The sequence below is a fragment of the Moschus berezovskii genome, chromosome 19 (assembly GCF_049115385.1).
Source record: "Moschus berezovskii isolate FMDL1 chromosome 19, NW_MosBer_1.0, whole genome shotgun sequence".
In the NCBI taxonomy this organism is placed as follows: Eukaryota; Metazoa; Chordata; class Mammalia; order Artiodactyla; family Moschidae; genus Moschus; species Moschus berezovskii.
This window is the reverse complement of record NC_142478.1, coordinates 20,423,978-20,441,209: the sequence shown is the minus strand read 5'-3', so window position 1 is coordinate 20,441,209 and position 17,232 is coordinate 20,423,978. Positions and strand designations below refer to the sequence as shown.

At 41.8% G+C, this 17,232-nt stretch overlaps 1 protein-coding gene across 3 annotated transcripts in view; it reads right to left on the bottom strand.

Moving 5' to 3' along the window:
- The window catches only part of CLGN (calmegin), a 43,902-nt gene extending 27,951 nt beyond the window's left edge, over positions 1–15,951 (bottom strand). For all 3 annotated transcript variants that reach the window (XR_016035314.1, XM_088828012.1, XM_088828013.1), the window contains exons 1-2: positions 15,800–15,951; positions 855–1,001 (exon numbers count right to left, since the gene is read on the bottom strand). Coding sequence is in view for 2 of the 3 variants with exons in the window: in XM_088828012.1 (XP_088684138.1) it covers positions 855–992 (138 nt within the window). In the remaining variant the exon portion in view is untranslated. The remainder of the gene's footprint in view (positions 1–854; positions 1,002–15,799) is intronic.
- Between the last annotated feature and the right edge of the window lie 1,281 nt (positions 15,952–17,232).

Below are 17,232 nucleotides of genomic sequence, written 5' to 3'. Positions count from 1 at the left end.
AAAAAGAACTCTAAAAAGAGATTTATAACAACTTGGCTGATTCATGTTGATGTATGGCAATAACCGTCACAATATTGTAAAGTAATTATTCTCCAATTAAAATAAATAAATACATTAAAAAAGTATGTATTATTCTTCTCAACCCTTTAAATATCAGCCAGCAGAACATAATTGGTATTTTCTTACCAAAAATATTTCTGAAAAAGTTTTGATTGTCCCAATATTAGATATGAAAATGCCTCAATGTGAAAGTTCTTATGGACTGTCAAGAGTACACAAAAATCTCTAAAAACTTTTCCAGACTCCTGTCAGTCACCACCTCAAAACACACATCTTCATGCTGAGACCAAAACAGTGGGAGCCTTACTAAATACCTATTTCATCATCATTTTCCTTTCTAATTCATCCTCCTATTCAGCATTTCTTTCCTCAGAGAAATGAAGAAACACCATTTTCTCCACTTTTAGAAGAACTGAAAATTACTACCTTTTCTTTTATCTGAACAGGGTTTAAGTATTTAGTCCTCTTTAGCTAGTAATGAACTCCTAGTTTGATCTTAGAAATCTTTCCTGTATTTATCTGGTAATAATACTATGCTAGGCACCATGCACAAATTTCTGTAGCACATGCTGCTGCTGCTGCTAAGTCGCTTCAGTCGTGTCCAACTCTGTGCGACCCCATAGAATGGGGACCCTAAAAAACACAGCAACAAATAGTGTGGAAAAGGCCAATGTGTTTTTTTCTATTTATTTAGAAACTACAGGCTATTCCAATTGAAAGTAATCGTAAGAAATTAGTTAGCCCTATGTATCATGTAAAGGAATAATGGACAGCTTGGTTCTCAATAACCTTACCTCTGAGGAGAGCTCATTTTCATCAGTCTCTTCTGAATTTTCATCAAAGTCCTCCATCTCAACACTATCATCCATAAATTCTGCATTAACTGAGATGAAAAGAAGACCCAAACATAGCCGAAAGCCTTGGAAACGCATATTGATTATCTGTGAAAGTGACAGTAATCAGTAACAATAAAACAAAGTCGCAAAAAATAAGTGTAAGTATCTTTACCAAGAAATAAGTTCTCCTTTAACACCTTTTTCTAGGATGGTTTTTAAAACAAATCATTACCAAACTTATTTAAATTATGCTTTCAACAAGTGATACTACAAACTTTAAAATCCCATAGGCATCTACAGCTGAAGGCTTGCCTTGAAAAGCAAAGAGCCAATGGCACAAACCTAAAGTTACAGAAGTGACCACCAAACTCATATATTTTTTAAAAGGATCGTGATTCCTAAATGTTCACTCAAGTTACTTTTTTATTATAATGTGGCTTAAGTGTACATAAACATACAATTGAAATTTTATAACTGTAAAGCCAAAATACATTTATATGTAAACACCAAAAAAAGAAAAGTAATTTTAACTGTCAACTGAAAGCGACAGCCTTTTACTGAAAACAAATTCCAGCTGAAAATTCAAATAAATACAGGACTTACTGCAATCAGGTTGACTGCTATGAATGAAGTTCTTTTGCATTTATCATCCCTGTAACACTATGATGATTCAATTACATACATAACCACTTCTCCATTCAAAAGCCTCAAAACCTCTGGTTCCTTATAAGATTAATTGAGATGAGTAGAAGACAAATATTGCTTGACTGCCTCTTGGCAGAAATATGTCATTTACATAATTAAACACTCCTCTTTCCCATTCAGTTCGGTTCAGTTCAGTCGCTCAGTCGTGTCTGACTCTTTGCGACTCCATGAACCACAGCACGCCAGGCCTCCCTGTCCATCACCAACTCCCGGAGTTCACTCAAATTCATGTCTATCAAGCCAGTGATGCCATCCACCCATCTCATTCTCTGTTGTCCCCTTCTCCTCCTGTCCCCAATCCCTCCCAGCATCAGGGTCTTTCCCAGTGAGTCAACTCGTCGCATGAGGTGGCTGAAGTATTGGAGTTTCAGCTTCAGCATCAGTCCTTCCAATGAACACCCAGGACTGATCTCCTTTAGAATGGACTGGTTGGATCCCCTTTAGCATGTTAAAAATTCAGGATTTATTTCTTGGCACCAGTGGACTTTTAAACAAGTAAATATGAATAATGAAATAGTGTGTATTGATTAGGAGATGGTCAGTCATTCAGATGATCCAGGGTATAGTTATCCTACCATCAACATGAAAGAGTTTTTATTTAAAAAGTATATCCTGAGAGAACTCTTAACTCCTGCAGAACATATTTATAGACCTACATGGGTCTGCCTAGGAAACACTGAATTTATGACACAGCACTCTACACCCACCAGAATGGCTATCATCAAAGAGAGACAATAATAACAAGTGTTGGGAGGATGTGGACAAACTGAAATCCTCATATGTTGCTGGCAGGAATACAAAATGAGCTTGGAAAACAGTAGGGCAATTCTTCAAAATGTTGAAAACAGAATTACCTTATGATTCAGCAATTCTACTCCTCTACCCACAAGAAATGAAAAGAGATGTCCAAACAAAACCTTGGAATATAAATGCTTAATGATAATGATAACCAAATAATGATGCTTGTTAATGATAGCCAAAAAAGTGTAAACAACCCAAAAGTTCATCAACTGATGAATGGATAAACAAAATGTGGAATATTCATACTGGAAGATTATCTAACAATAAAACAGAATGGAGTACTGAAGGGTTACAAGATAGATGAATCTCAAAAACATTATGCTCAGTGAAAGAAGTCAGTCATAAAAAACCATGTATTGCATGACCCCAGTTAAATAAGCAAACCCATAGAATCAGAAAATAGATTAGTAACTGCCTAAGGAAAGGAGTGGGAAGAAAGGGTTAATTGGTACAAGGTTTCTTTTGAGGGTAACGAAAGTGTTCTAAAATTGGAATATGGTAATGGAAGAATTGATGCTTTTGAACTGAGGTGTTGGAGAAGACTCTTGAGAGTCCCTTGGACTGCAAGGAGATCCAACCAGTCCAACCTAAAGGAGATCAGTCCTGGGTGTTCATTGGAAGGACTGCTGCTAAAGTTGAAACTCCAATACTTTGGCCACCTCATGCGAGGAGTTGACTCACTGGAAAAGACTCTGATGCTGGGAGGGATTGAGGGCAGGAGGAGAAGGGGATGACAGAGAATGAGATGGCTGGATGGCATCAGAGACTCGATGGACATGAGTTTGGGTGAACTCCGGGAGCTGGTGATGGACAGGGAGGCCTGGGGTGCAAATTCATGGGGTTGCAAAGAGTCGGACACGACTGAGCGACCGAACTGAACTGAATGGTTGTGTACTCCACTCCAGTACTCTTGCCTGGAAAATCCCATGAACGGAGAAGCCTGGTGGGCTGCAGTCCATGGGATCGCGAAGAGTCAGACACAATTGAGCAACTTCACTTTCATGCATTAGAGAAGGAAATGGCAACCCACTCCAGTGTTCTTGCCTGGAGAATCCCAGGGATAGGGGAGCCTGGTAGCCTGCCGTCTATGGGGTCGCACCAAGTCGGATACGACTGAAGCAACTTAGCAGTAGCAGCAGCAATGGTTGTGTAACTCTAAATATGTTAAAACTCACTGAACTGTACTCATTAAACAGGTCAACTTGTAGATATGCAAATAATACATCAATAAAGCTGTGTTTAAAAAAAAGAAACATCAGACTATAAAAAACATTCTTCCATCTGGTTAGCTCAAATAACTCTTTTTAATGAGAGCAAAACTCAACATGAATGTATGGGCCAGTTAGCTTTAATTTCTTCTAAAGGCCACTGACTACAACTTTAAAGTTTACTTTGAAAATGCATCTTTTTTAAAAAATATGAACATTCTATATGAAAAGATGTATTAATATCACCATTTTTATGGAAAAGAATACAAAAATGATGCATACTACTCAATTTAATTGAAAGAACTGTGACTCATGGGGTCGCAAACAGTCAGATACAACTGAGCGACTGAACTGAAGTGAACTGAACCTCTCTAGAGTCATAAAAAAAGGTTAACTGAGATAGAAAGCAAATGTCAAGGGATCAATTTGAACTCAATAATAGGAAGGTACACATTTTTAAAATTTTCACTTACTGGCACAGAAATGAGTACAGTTGAAAATTGTTTATCAATTGTTGCTGCTGCTGCGAAGTCGCTGCAGTCGTGGCCGACTCTGTGCGACCCCATAGACGGCAGCCCACCAGGCTCCCCTGTCCCTGAGATTCTCCAGGCAAGAACACTGGAGTGGGTTGCCATGTCCTTCTCCAATGCATGAAAGTGAAAAGTGAAAGTGAAGTCACTCAGTCGTGTCCGACTCTTAGGAACCCCATGGACTGCAGCCTACCAGGCTCCTCCGTCCATGGGACTTTCCAGGCAAGAGTACTAGAGTGGGGTGCCATTGACTTCTCTGTATCAATTGTTAATAACCCTAAAAGCTTCATTGCTGTAAAAATTAAAGAGCTTTCCATGGCTTATACAATGTAGTAAAAGGTTTTCTTCTTGACACTATCAATAACATTTGAGTAAACAGAAATGCATAAAATGAATAACAGCGGTAATAATGAATATTAATATCATTTTAGCCCCATATCGTCTCCTTCAAAATGAATGCACACTTTAGTTTAATAATTAATTTGCTGAAACCATTTAGATTATTACAGAGTACTGAGCAGAGTTCCCTGTGCTATACAGTGGATCCTTATTGGTTACCTATTTTAAATATAAATAGTGTCTACTATTTGTTTCCTATATCACAGTTCTTCCTAACTTTCCTTCAGAAACAGTTGCCAAAGCTTCAGGAAAAAAAAATTTAAAAACGCTTTATCTGAAAAGTTTGTTTCTTCTCTAAAGTTCTATGACTATAATCACTCATTTGCATAAAAGAACTAGCTAATTTAATCTTTGTAGCCCAGGACATCACTCTGAAAGGCATTATTACTCCCAATCTACAAACCAAAAACTGAAAGATTCAGAAACCTGGTCAAATTCTCATAATTGGAAATGTGAGACAAGGTGAGAATCCAAAACTTTACATTATACCATGCTACTTCTTATTTTAATCTTACCCCCACTTCATTATTATATGTTCCTTTTTCTAGCTTTGGGTTTTTCTAGTTCCTTAAGGTGCAAAGTTAGGCTGTTAATATAATATCTTTCTTTTTTAAGATCTTTCTTTTATGGCTGTAAGTGTTTACAGCCATAAATTTCCCTCTTAGCACTACTTTGGGTCTGCTTTCTTTCATTTGTTTTTTGTTTCATTTATCTCAAGATCTTTTCTAATTTCCTTGTGATTTCTTTTTTGACCCTTTGGTTGTTTAAAAGTGTATGGTTTAATTTTCACATATTTGTGGTTTTTTTTCCTGCTTTCCCTCTGTTACTGATTTTGAGTTTCATCACAATGCAACTGGAAAAGATACTCTGACTCTTTTCCAGTTTAAATAAACTCTTAAAAATTTGTTAAGATTTGTTTTGTGGCATAGTATATGGTCTATCCTAGAGAATATTCTGTGTGCACTTAAGACAAATATGTATTTTTATCAATACTCATCAGGGATATTGGTCTGTAGTTTTCTTAGTGTCTTGGTCTGCCTCTGGCATCAGGGAAAGGCTACCCTCATAGAGTGAGTTAGGAAGTATTTCCTCCTGTTCAATTTTCTGGAAGAGTTTGAGGAAGACTGGCATTAATTTTTCTTTCTGCTATTGTTAGGTGAAGTGTTTTGTGTATATGTATTAAAGTCCAACTGCTCTGCAGTGTTAGTCATCTTCTAATTTCTTACTGAGCCATACAGCTGTCCTAAGATATACAGGATTAGTAAAGCAAGACTTTGTTTATATGGTATAATACAGAACTTCAGGTATAATACAGAACTTCAAGTGCTGATGTTACCCCCTTCCCTCCTCATCAATGTATAAAATATAAAAGTCCAGGGTTCTAAGCTTCCTGTGTATTCCTCACTTCATACACGTTGTTGAAATCACAAAATATTTATGAAGAAAGCCAGCAATGGAGAAGCACATCCATTTGCATATATCTTTGAACTCATGTATGTTCTCTGCATTGCTCTAGGCTGGTTCAATAATAAAGTGAAGTATAAGTTAACTGGCCAAGTATGAGATACTTGGGAGAGATTTCTGGCTGATCACCACAGATGTTTTCCTTTTTTCCCAGGAGACATAACTATACTGTGTTTTTTCTAGAGTTAAGCATGACTCAGGTGAATGGAGTTAGATGAGACCCAGGAAAGCTAACAATGCAGTGCTAGCCTGAGTATAAAAGCCTGGGAGCCAGGACAGCCAATGCTATGAACTCCAGCAGTCTCAAGACCCAAGCAGAGCCAGTGTTTCAGTTCAAGTCCAAGGGCAGGGGAAAAAACTGAAGTCCCAGCTCAGCCTGCTAGGCAGGAGGAAGTCCCTCTTCCTCACTGGAGTATCAGCTTTATTGTCCTATTCTGGCCTTCAATTGATTGGTTAAGGCCACTCACCTAGGGGAAGAGCAATGTGCCTTCCTCAGCCTACCATTCAAATGTTAATCCCATCCAAAAACACCCTCACAAACACACCTAAAATAATATTTGATCAAATATCTGGGTATCCTGTGGTTCAGTCAAGTAGATGCACACAATTAACTATCACAGTCATCTACTCCTCAGGACACCAGCAACCAGAAATTACATTAGGCCCCTGGGATTCTTCAATCACTATTTGAGCATTACCTTAACCAACACATACTGTTACCTGGAACTGGGTACATTTTTCTAAATCAGAAGGACTTTAGAAACAATGAAAATATCTCAGGAAATACAGTAAAAAGTGGGGAAAGAACCATAATAGCAGAAATAATAGTTGAAAATACAACTTTCTAACGATTTAGGTGGGCTTCCCTTGTAGCTCACTCGGTGAAGAGTCTGCCTGCAGTACAGGAGACCAGGGTTCGATCCCTGGGTTAGGAAGATCCCTAGAGAAGGAAATGGCAACCCACTCCAGTATCCTTGCCAGGAAAATCTCATGGACAGAGGAGCCTGGTGGGCTACAGTCCATGGGGTCGCAAGAGTCGGGCACGACTGAGTGACTAATACACTTAATACACAATGATTTAGGCAAATAACTACAGTGTTTTAAGAATTCTGGATCTGATCCTATAAAATTCAGAGACTACTGAGGGCTGAAATCCAGGATATGTAAATATTGTTTGGTTTTAGTAGTTATAGAAAGAATAAACTAAATCTGCACTGGGCTCTTTCAAAACATAGATATACACTAAGGTTAAAGTGGACTAAAGAGCATCATTTTCAAAATAATGGTTATATAAACATTATAATGATACATTTATTTATTTATTGAGGATTTATAGTACTTCCACACAGTTCCAAACTGAGGAAATTTGCAGCAACAAAAAACATACAAAAATATAAGCTCACTGACAGCCAGAATTCTCATTTCTGTATTCACAGTGCTAGCCAAAGAGTGCCAGTGCATGGTAAACAGACATATTTATGTTCACAAGATGAATGAATGCAAAAATGACAGGAAACAATGTTACAGGGGAAGATAAACAGACGTTACTAAGCAACCAACTAGAACGACTTTATTGTTGCAGCAGCACTGCAACCATAAATTTGGCAAAAAGATTTCTAGGCAATTAGGGGAAGGCCAGAAATAAAATGAAGGGGTTTCACTGTCTATAAAAGTCTACAAGATCCTTGGAGGAAAAATTCTTTTTTAGAATTTAACTCCTAGAAAAATGCATGGGTTGAAACCTTATATATAGTAGATGTTTTAAACTATGCTTTTATGAGAGAGAAATGGTTATGTCAATGCTTCCAACACTGGCCCTCTAAAGTCTTTTAGAACACTGTTAAAACGTAACACAAAGAATTCCTACAGATAAAGGAGATAATAACTTAGAAACTTTGCAGTTTTATGCTCTAGTTTAATATGGGGGAATTAAACATATTATTCAATTCTATTCTACATCTATGAAGAAACATCTCATTGTGAGGTATTTCAGAATCTTGCTACATCCTGCATTTCAACAACTCCGTTCATAACTTACTAGAAAAGATAGTAAAAAAAAAAAAAAAGTTAGATGAAAAAAATCTGTTACCACGTCATAAAAATCAAACTGGACAAATTTTCACCAGAATTAAAGGGTATTTTTGGGATTATCTACGGTGCACATAGTTCACTTTGAAGCATCACAAATAAGGTGGAGAGATGGGTGCTGCTGCTGCTAAGCCACGTCAGTCGTGTCTGACTCTGTGCGACCCCATAGACGGCAGCCCGCCAGGTTCCTCTGTCCCTGGGATTCTCCAGGCAAGAACACTGCAGTGGATTGATAGTGGCATCTTATAGAGGCAGCCTTCTTTGAAAGAAGCTGCAAGACTCCATTTGAAATGCAGGAACTTTCTCAAAGAAACGAGCATGCTTCAGAAAAAGTCACACCTGGGATTTATAAATTTTGTAATAGCTAATGTTTCCAGAAATTCAGGAGAGGTTATTCAGTAGACTTAAAAAAAATCATCATTCATGAATTCATTTGACAGATACTATGGTTGTCAATTATGTGCCAGGCATGATGTTAGAATTTACAATTAGAACTTACTGAACTTACAGTAATTAGCAAAACATATGGTCCCTGACTGCAAAGAGCTTATAGTTTGGGATGGAAAGCAGGTGTTAAACAAATAACTCAGGTATAACACATAGTAAATTGTGACAAGTGACCGACTAGTAAGGAATTTGTAAGAGTTGGTAATTGGGGAACTAAATTTGCATGGTAGAGGAAGTGTCAGGGAAAGCCTCCTTGAGAAAGCTACATTCAAACTGAGGTACAAAGGGTAGAAAGGACGATTTCCCCAGGCCATGGGCAAAGGAAGCCGCTCTAGAGAAAGGAACTGAAAAGACAAGAGTGGAACAAGGAGAACAGGAAGTGCTGTTTGAGTACTTACTATTCAGGCATATTAATCCCAATCCTTACAGCTACTCTCAGGTGAAGGTATTGGTACCCCATCCTACATAAGGAAAGCAGGACTCAAGGAAGCAACTTACTCAAGAATACAGAATGCTACTAAATAGCAAAGGTAAGAGCCAAAGTTATAATAGGTATAGCTTCAAACTCTACATTCATTTCATTAAAGCTCTAAAGTTAGAAGGTTTAACTATTTAACTCATTAAATGGCCTATAAATTGAGGCTCAAGGCCTATAAATACAAGGTTAAGTATTTTTTAACTACATTCCATCCTTTAGACATCCATTCCAGTTTCTGTGGGCTTCATATTCTAAAAGCCATATTTTGATGTCTATCCAGACTATAATTTATACACACAAATCTAGTTAGTTGGTTAAATGGTCTTTAAAATCTTTCCAGCAAAGACTTTAAAGCAGGTTAAGGCTAGGACAGAAATGGTATGGACCTAACAGAAGCAGAAGATATTAAGAAGAGGTGGCAGGAATACACAGAAGAACTGTACAAAAAAGACCTTCACGACCAAGATAGTCACGATAATGTGATCACTGACCTAGAGCCAGACATCTTGGAATGTGAAGTCAAGTGGGCCTTAGAAAGCATCACTACGAACAAAGCTAGTGGAGGTGATGGAATTCCAGTTGAGCTATTTCAAATCTTGAAAGATGATGCTGTGAAAGTGCTGCACTCAATATGCCAGCAGATTTGGAAAACTCAGCAGTGGCCACAGGACTGGAAGAGGTCAGTCTTCATTCCAATCCCAAAGAAAGGCAATGCCAAAGAATGCTCAAACTACCGCACAATTGCACTCATCTCACACGCTAGTAAAGTCATGCTCAAAATTCTCCAAGCCAGGCTTCAGCAGTATGTGAACCGTGAACTCCCAGATGTTCAAGCAGGTTTTAGAAAAGGCAGAGGCACCAGAGATCAAATTGCCAACATCCGCTGGATCATGGAGAAAGCAAGAGAGTTTCAGAAAAACATCTATTTCTGCTTCATTGACTATGCCAAAGCCTTTGACTGTGTGGATCACAATAAACTGTGGAACATTCTGAAAGAGATGGGAATCCCAGACCACCTGACCTGCCTCTTGAGAAACCTGTATGCAGGTCAGGAAGCAACAGTTAGAACTGGACATGGAACAACAGACTGGTTCCAAATAGGAAAAGGTGTACGTCAAGGTTGTATATTGTCACCTTGCTTATTTAACTTATATGCAGAGTACATCATGAGGAACGCTGGGCTGGAAGAAGCACAAGCTGGAATCAAGATTGCTGGGAGAAATATCAATAACCTCAGATATGCAGATGACACTACCCTTATGGCAGAAAGTGAAGAGGAACTCAAAAGCCTCTTGATGAAAGTGAAAGAGGAGAGTGAAAAGGTTGGCTTGAAGCTCAACATTCAGAAAACAAAGATCATGGCATCTGGTCCCATCACTTCATGGGAAATAGATGGAAAAACAGTGGAAACAGTGTCAGACTTTGTTTTTTTGGGCTCCAAAATCACTGCAGATGCTGATTGCAGCCATGAAATTAAAAGACGCTTGCTCCTTGGAAGGAAAGTTATGACCAACCTTGATAGTATATTAAAAAGCAGAGACATTACTTTGCCAACCAAGGTCCGTCTAGTCAAGGCAATGGTTTTTCCCGTGGTCATGTATGGATGTGAGAGTTGGACTGTGAAGAAAGCTGATCGCCGAAGAATCGATGCTTTTGAACTGTGGTGTTGGAGAAGACTCTTGAGAGTCCCTTATACTGCAAGGAGATCCCACCAGTCCATTCTAAAGGAGATCAATCCTGGATGTTCATTGGAGGGACTGATGCTGAAGCTGAAACTCCAATACTTTGGCCACCTCATGCGACGAGTTGATTCACTGGAAAAGTCTCTGATGCTGGGAAGGGTTGGGGGCGGGAGGAGAAGGGGACGTCGGAGAATGAGATGGCTGGATGGCATCACCAACTCTGTGGACATGAGTTTGAGTGAACTCCGGGAGTTGGTGATGGACAGGGAGGCCTGGCGTGCCGTGATTCATGGGGTCGCGGAGAGTCGGACACGACTGAGCGACTGAACTGAACTGAACTGAACTGAAGGCTACAAAAAATATAAAAACTAACAACTTCATAGTATTACCTTCTACTTCTCTGACACTTTAAAATTTTACAGTGTTCACACAAATTTCAGGATATTTAAGAAGACAATTAGAAGCTCAATGATAAATAGTAAGGCTTACTATTGGAACTATACTTATCACATAATAGATAATGTAAATGTTTCTGAGTATCACCTTAATGAAAGCATCTAGAAAGAATGTCTTCATTAACTATTAGCATTTTTAACTTCCTGTGGTAGCCACAACAATGACACGGCCCCCCCCGCAAAGATGTCTACATCTTATTCCTTGGTTCCTGTGAGTGTTACCTCACACGGTAAAGGGGGCTTCTCAGATGGAACTAAGGTTGTTACTTCAGTTCAGTCGCTCAGTCGTGTCTGACTCTTTGCGACCTCATGAATCACAGCACGCCAGGCCTCCCTGTCCATCACCAACTCCCGGAGTTCACTCAAACTCATGTCCACAGAGTCGGTGATGCCATCCAGCCATCTCATTCTCTGTTGTCCCCGTCTCCTCCCGCCCCCAACCTTTCCTAGCATAGACTCTTTTCCAATGAGTCAACTCATCACACGAGGTGGCCAAAGTATTGGAGCTTCAGCTTTAGCATCAGTCCTTCCAATGAACACCCAGGACTAATCTCCTTTAGAATGGACTGGTTGGATCTCCTTGCAGTCCAAGGGACTCTCAAGAGTCTTCTCCAGCACCACAGTTCAAAAGCATCAATTCTTCGGCGATCAGCTTTCTTCACAGTCCAACTCTCACATCCATACATGACCACGGGAAAAACCATAGCCTTGACTAGATGGACCTTGGTTGGAAAAGTAATGTCTCTGCTTTTTAATATGCTATCTAGGTTGGTCATAACTTTCCTTCCAAGGAGTAAGCGTCTTTTAATTTCATGGCTGCAATCAGCATCCGCAGTGATTTTGGAGCCCCAAAAAATAAAGTCTGACACTGTTTCCACTGTTTCCCCATCTATTTCACGTGAAGTGATGGGACCAGATGCCATGATCTTTGTTTTCTGAATGTTGAGCTTCAAGCCAACCTTTTCACTCTCCTCTTTCACTTTCATCAAGAGTTGCCTAGCTGACCCTAAAAGAGATTATTCTGGATAATCATACAGGCCCTTAAAGTGGAAGAGGAAGTCAGTGAGAGAGGGCAGAGGAGATCTGAAGAGTGAGAGGGACTCCACAAGAGACCCTGAAGATAGTGGAAGTGGGATCATGAGCCAAGGACTGTGAGTGGGCTCCAGAAGCTGAAAATCACAACCTTCAGCTGATAGTCAACAAGGAAACAAGAACCTCAGTCCTACAACCAAAAGAAATTGAATTCTGTCATCAGTCTGAACGAGCAAGGAAGAAGAATCTCCCCAGAGCGTCTAATGACGAATGATGCCTTGTCATCATCTGATGTCTGCAGTGAGACCTGTGTCAGACTTCTGACCTATAGAACTGTGAGAAAATACATGTGTGGTATTAAGCTGCTAAGTTTGTGGTAACTTCTGATGAAAACATTGAAAAACTAATACTTCTGTTATTCCTCTACTTGATTCTAGCTTCTTTGAAACAGTTCCCATCAACCAAATCTTACTTGGTAAATGCAATAGCTTTTTTCAGCCCTATTGCCTACTGCTTTCTCTTGACCTTGCTGACTGCTTCTTCAAAGATCTCTCCTTCCTTGATTTCCACGATGCTATTCCTGAGTCTTGATTCTCTTCATCTTCTCAGCCACCTTTATGGGCTCTTTCTCTAATCTCCTGTAAATGATGCTGTTCCTTCAGGTTCTGTCCCCAGGCTTTCTCCTTACATTTCATATGCTCGTTACCTCTACCTATAAAGACTAACTGCTGCTAAGTCACTTCAGTCATGTCCGACTCTGTGACCCCATAGACGGCAGCCCACCAGGCTCCCCTGTCCCTGGGATTCTCCAGGCAAGAACACTTCTCCAATGCATCAAAATAAAAAGTGAAAGTGAAGTCACTCAGTCGTGTCCGACCCTCAGCAACCCCATGGACTGCAGCCTTCCAGGCTCCTCCATCCATGGGATTTTCCCAGCAAGAGTACTGGAGTGGGGTGCCATTGCCTTCTCCATAAAAACTAACTAAAGTCTCCTAAATGTTATCCACAGCACAGAAGCCACCACTCTTCAGTTTTTTCAAGGATATATCAAAGCCTCCATTAATTTGAGGCTCATCTCTCCACCTAAACCACTTCTCTAATCTCAATTCCCTTCTTCCATTAACTGCACCTCTGGTCAACCAAATCAGCCAACTTACTCTGTCACTATCTTAAGATTATTCTTGCTGATATTCTATATCACTGGTAGCTAAACCTATTTGGGTGTTTTTGAATGTATCTTTCTATATCTGTGCCACAGCCTTAATTTAGGAATCCAGGATTCCTGAAAAGCATCAGTAAAGTCCCACTTTGCTTCTTCACTTCCAGTCTTCCCAATCTATCTGCCACCTTCTCTCCAGCATGAGTTTTCTAAAGAACAAGTCTGACTGTACTACCTGTTCATAAAAACGTTCAACAATTGTCTACAGATCTCAGCTTAAATTCTGCCCTTTTAAGACTCATTTCTTACTCTTAACACTCACCTGTTAACACATTCATGCTGTCTATCTGCTATTATAACTGAGATGCTTCTGGATTCAGTTTTATTGGCTGGCTGAGGGCTCACCGGCACGACTAAGCCTCAAAAGTAGTGTTGGAAAAATCACTAAAGTTTTAGTTGCCATGGAACTTCAGTAGCTCAACTACAAAGTGATATGATAGAAAGTACGCTGAGTTTGGCACCATCATACCAAGTTTCATATTCTATTACTAAAAGAAAGTTAAATCGCTCAGTCATGCCCAATTCTTTGCGACCCCATGGACTGTAGCCCACCAGGCTCCTCCCTCCATGGAATTTCCCAGGCAAGAGTACTGGAGTGGATTGCCATTTCCTCCTCCAGGGCATCTTCTTGACCCAGGGATCGAACCTGGGTCTCCGGCATTACAGGCAGACACTTACCACCAGGGAAGCACCCCTATTACTAAAAAGGAAAAGGTTAAAACTGTTCTAAACCGTTTTTTCCCCCCATTTATCAAGTGAAAGGATTAAGCCGGATGATCTAAAGGCAATTCTAGCTTTCCAGTTAAGAGCACTAAAACTTATTAGGAACAAGCGGTAAGGTTAATTTATAGCACTTGACAACCCACTCCAGTATTCTCGCCTGGAGAATCCCAAGGACAGAGGAGCCTGGCGGGCTAGAGTCCATCGGGTCACAAAGAGTCCATCCAACACGACTGAAGTGACCAGCACAGCACTGTTCAGTTTCTGCAGACCCATTAACTTACACCATCCATACACAATAATCAACTTTATCAACTAGATGAGGGCTATCTTCGATGGCTTTATGGATAAATTCTAAATGTGACTGGAAGATCAAACCAATTGCAAGGCAAGCAAGCAATCGCTCAGTTGTGTCCGACTGTTTGCGATCCCATGGATTGTAGTCTACCAGGCTTCTCTGGCCATGGGATTTTCCACGCAAGAGTACTGGGCAAGAGTACTGGAGTGGATGGCCATTTCCTTCTCCTGGGGATCTTCCTGACCCAGGGATCGAACCCAAGTCTCCTGCATTGCAGGCTGATGCTTTACCCTCTGAGCCATCGGGGAATGTGAAGACAAAAACCGTAAACTGAAAAGAAGTCAAACAATTGCCAAAAGGAAGGTTACCTTCAGTAATTAAAAGACCTAGAGTGACGTAAAAAATTTAAAGCAAACAAAATCGCAAGGCTAGATCAAGGTTTTGATGTCTTTAAAGCATCAAAAAGTTTCCATACAAACTAACTTTCCTAATTCGAGAGTTCTTCCCATGGCCACTCTCGACTGGATCTGCTTTCTCCCTTCTGGGCGTCGCTGCCATTTGCTTACATATCCAAAGCAAACGCCTCGGATCCCCGTTGCTCCGGCAGGTGCTATAAATAAAATCAGCTAAAGTATCTGATCGTAAACAGGCCGTAGGCGATAATGAGTCTCGAGTCATTAGGGCTTCGTGGGATTCATCGCAACGCCCTCCCTCCCTCCCCAGCGGCGCGCGCCGGGCTGCAGGCGGCGCGTCGAGGGAGCGGCCCGGAGCCGCGGGCGCCGCCGCCGTGAGGTCCGGTCCCTTCGCCTCTACCGAGGCGGGGAGGGCGTGACCTGAGCCTAGTTGGGTTTGACTCGCCTTTCGGTGCGAAGCAGCGGGCGGAGCGAGCAGCGCCGAAATGACACCGGGCCCCTCTCCATCCCTCGGGAGCGCGCGCCGGGGCTCGAGCGTGGAACGGGGCCGAAATGGCAACCGCTGGAGTAACGGACCCGGCTCCCCGGGTCCTCGGAACCCTCGGGGGCAGGCCGGCTGACGGGCCACCCGGCCTTCCCCGCGCCAGCCCAGCGCCGCGGGTGCCCATGGACACAGGAGTTCCGGGGGTCCCAACCGACCCCGAGGGGGGCATCGCCCCACCGCCGCCCGCCGCCCGCCCGGGCCGGCCTCCCTACCCCCGAGGCCCGGAGAGCCCGCCCGAGAACCGCGCTGGCCGCGTCCCCATCCCCAGACTGGCGCCACCTCCTCCCGGGGCCCTCCCGGGCCCGCCCGGCGGACCCCCGAGAAGGGGCGCAGCGCGGGGCAGAGCTAGGACTCGGCTTCCCCACCCCCGGCTGGGAGCGCAGAAGGACGCGGAAAAGTGACCCGCCACTGCCCACGCACCTGTCCCGCGGGCCCGTCTTCGGGAGTGGCAGCCCAGATGTCCGAGCCGCTGCCACTCGGTCCCCGCGTCTCCCCCAGCTCAATCCAGCCGCCGGCCGCGCAGCAGCGACTGCTAACCGCGCGTGCGCGTGCGGCCGCGGGCGGGGCGGAGACGGCGGCCGGGGGCGCGAGCTGCGCGCACCTGCACCGAGGGGCTCAACCGCCGCGGGGGGACCTCCCGGATCGCGCGCCGCGCCGCCCCCGCCGGCCGGGTGTCGCGCGCATCCGGCTCCTCGGACGGCCTGGGAGGAATTCCTCGCCATCCATCCGAAGTCCCTTCCCTCCCGCAGAGCGCCTGCTCTCTGCAAACAGTGAGGTCCTACCTCCTAATGCACATAATTGGGCCCTGAATTTTGAGTAAATCACATTTTAACAGCGTCCAGTTAGTACCCCAGGCCTTCCCTAGGGTTCTAGACGTTCTGATGAGAGGTCATTGTGGTCAGCAGGGAGCTATTCTTTCCTGATATATTAAATATTAACATAATAAATAGTACTATATGGTTTCTTTTTGAAATGCTACTGGTAAGAATTGTTCATCTTTCGTTGTTTGCTCTAAACGATTTTATTATACATTGTTATCGAACGTCCCAACAACCCTGGTGAAAAAAAACGGAAGATAATTACTTGCCTTTGGCTTGAAGTATTAATAAATAGTGGAAATGGAGTTCAAATCTTTTCCAGAGCCTGTCATTTTAACTCACACTAAAAGTTAAAATATAGCATAAACGTAGTAGTGAATCACAACTTTCTTTGCCTCATAGATGTTGGATCATATAAGCACTTACTGCTTATACTTGATAGTAAATTTTGACTTTGATTTTGGTATTATCATGCTTTCAATTTTATTGGCATAATAAAATATTTAACTTGTGATACCTCTGTTAAAGAGTCTCAGATTAAGGGAATTGATGGAGCTCCATGCATAAAATGTGATTATTGGCTAGATATCAGGATCACTGAACATTTTTCACATCGCATCCGTGATAAGGCCACTATATCTAGACTTTTGACACTGTCATCTTCTGTGTCAAAGGTGGTATTTTTGGTATTTGGATGGTATTTATGGGTTTAAAAAGACAAATTTATTCCAGGTAATTTTAACAGTATTATGCTCTTCTTTTCTTAGGCTTTGCAAATTCTGTTATTCAACCTAATTCTGTGGCCAGTAACGAATTTGACTTGTTAGAAAAGAATTTCTGAAGGGTCCACTCAAAGTTTCCAATGAAGAAGCTGAAAGCTTAAACTTTAGGAACAAGGAATCTGAGCTAAATGAGCCCTTAATCTGACCCACTGATGTGAAGATTTATTAAAACTCCAAGATTCAGATATATGCTTAATACTTATTCTCAGTTTAGAATGTTGTTTGAGGGAGTACCTATTTATCTGTTTTGTTA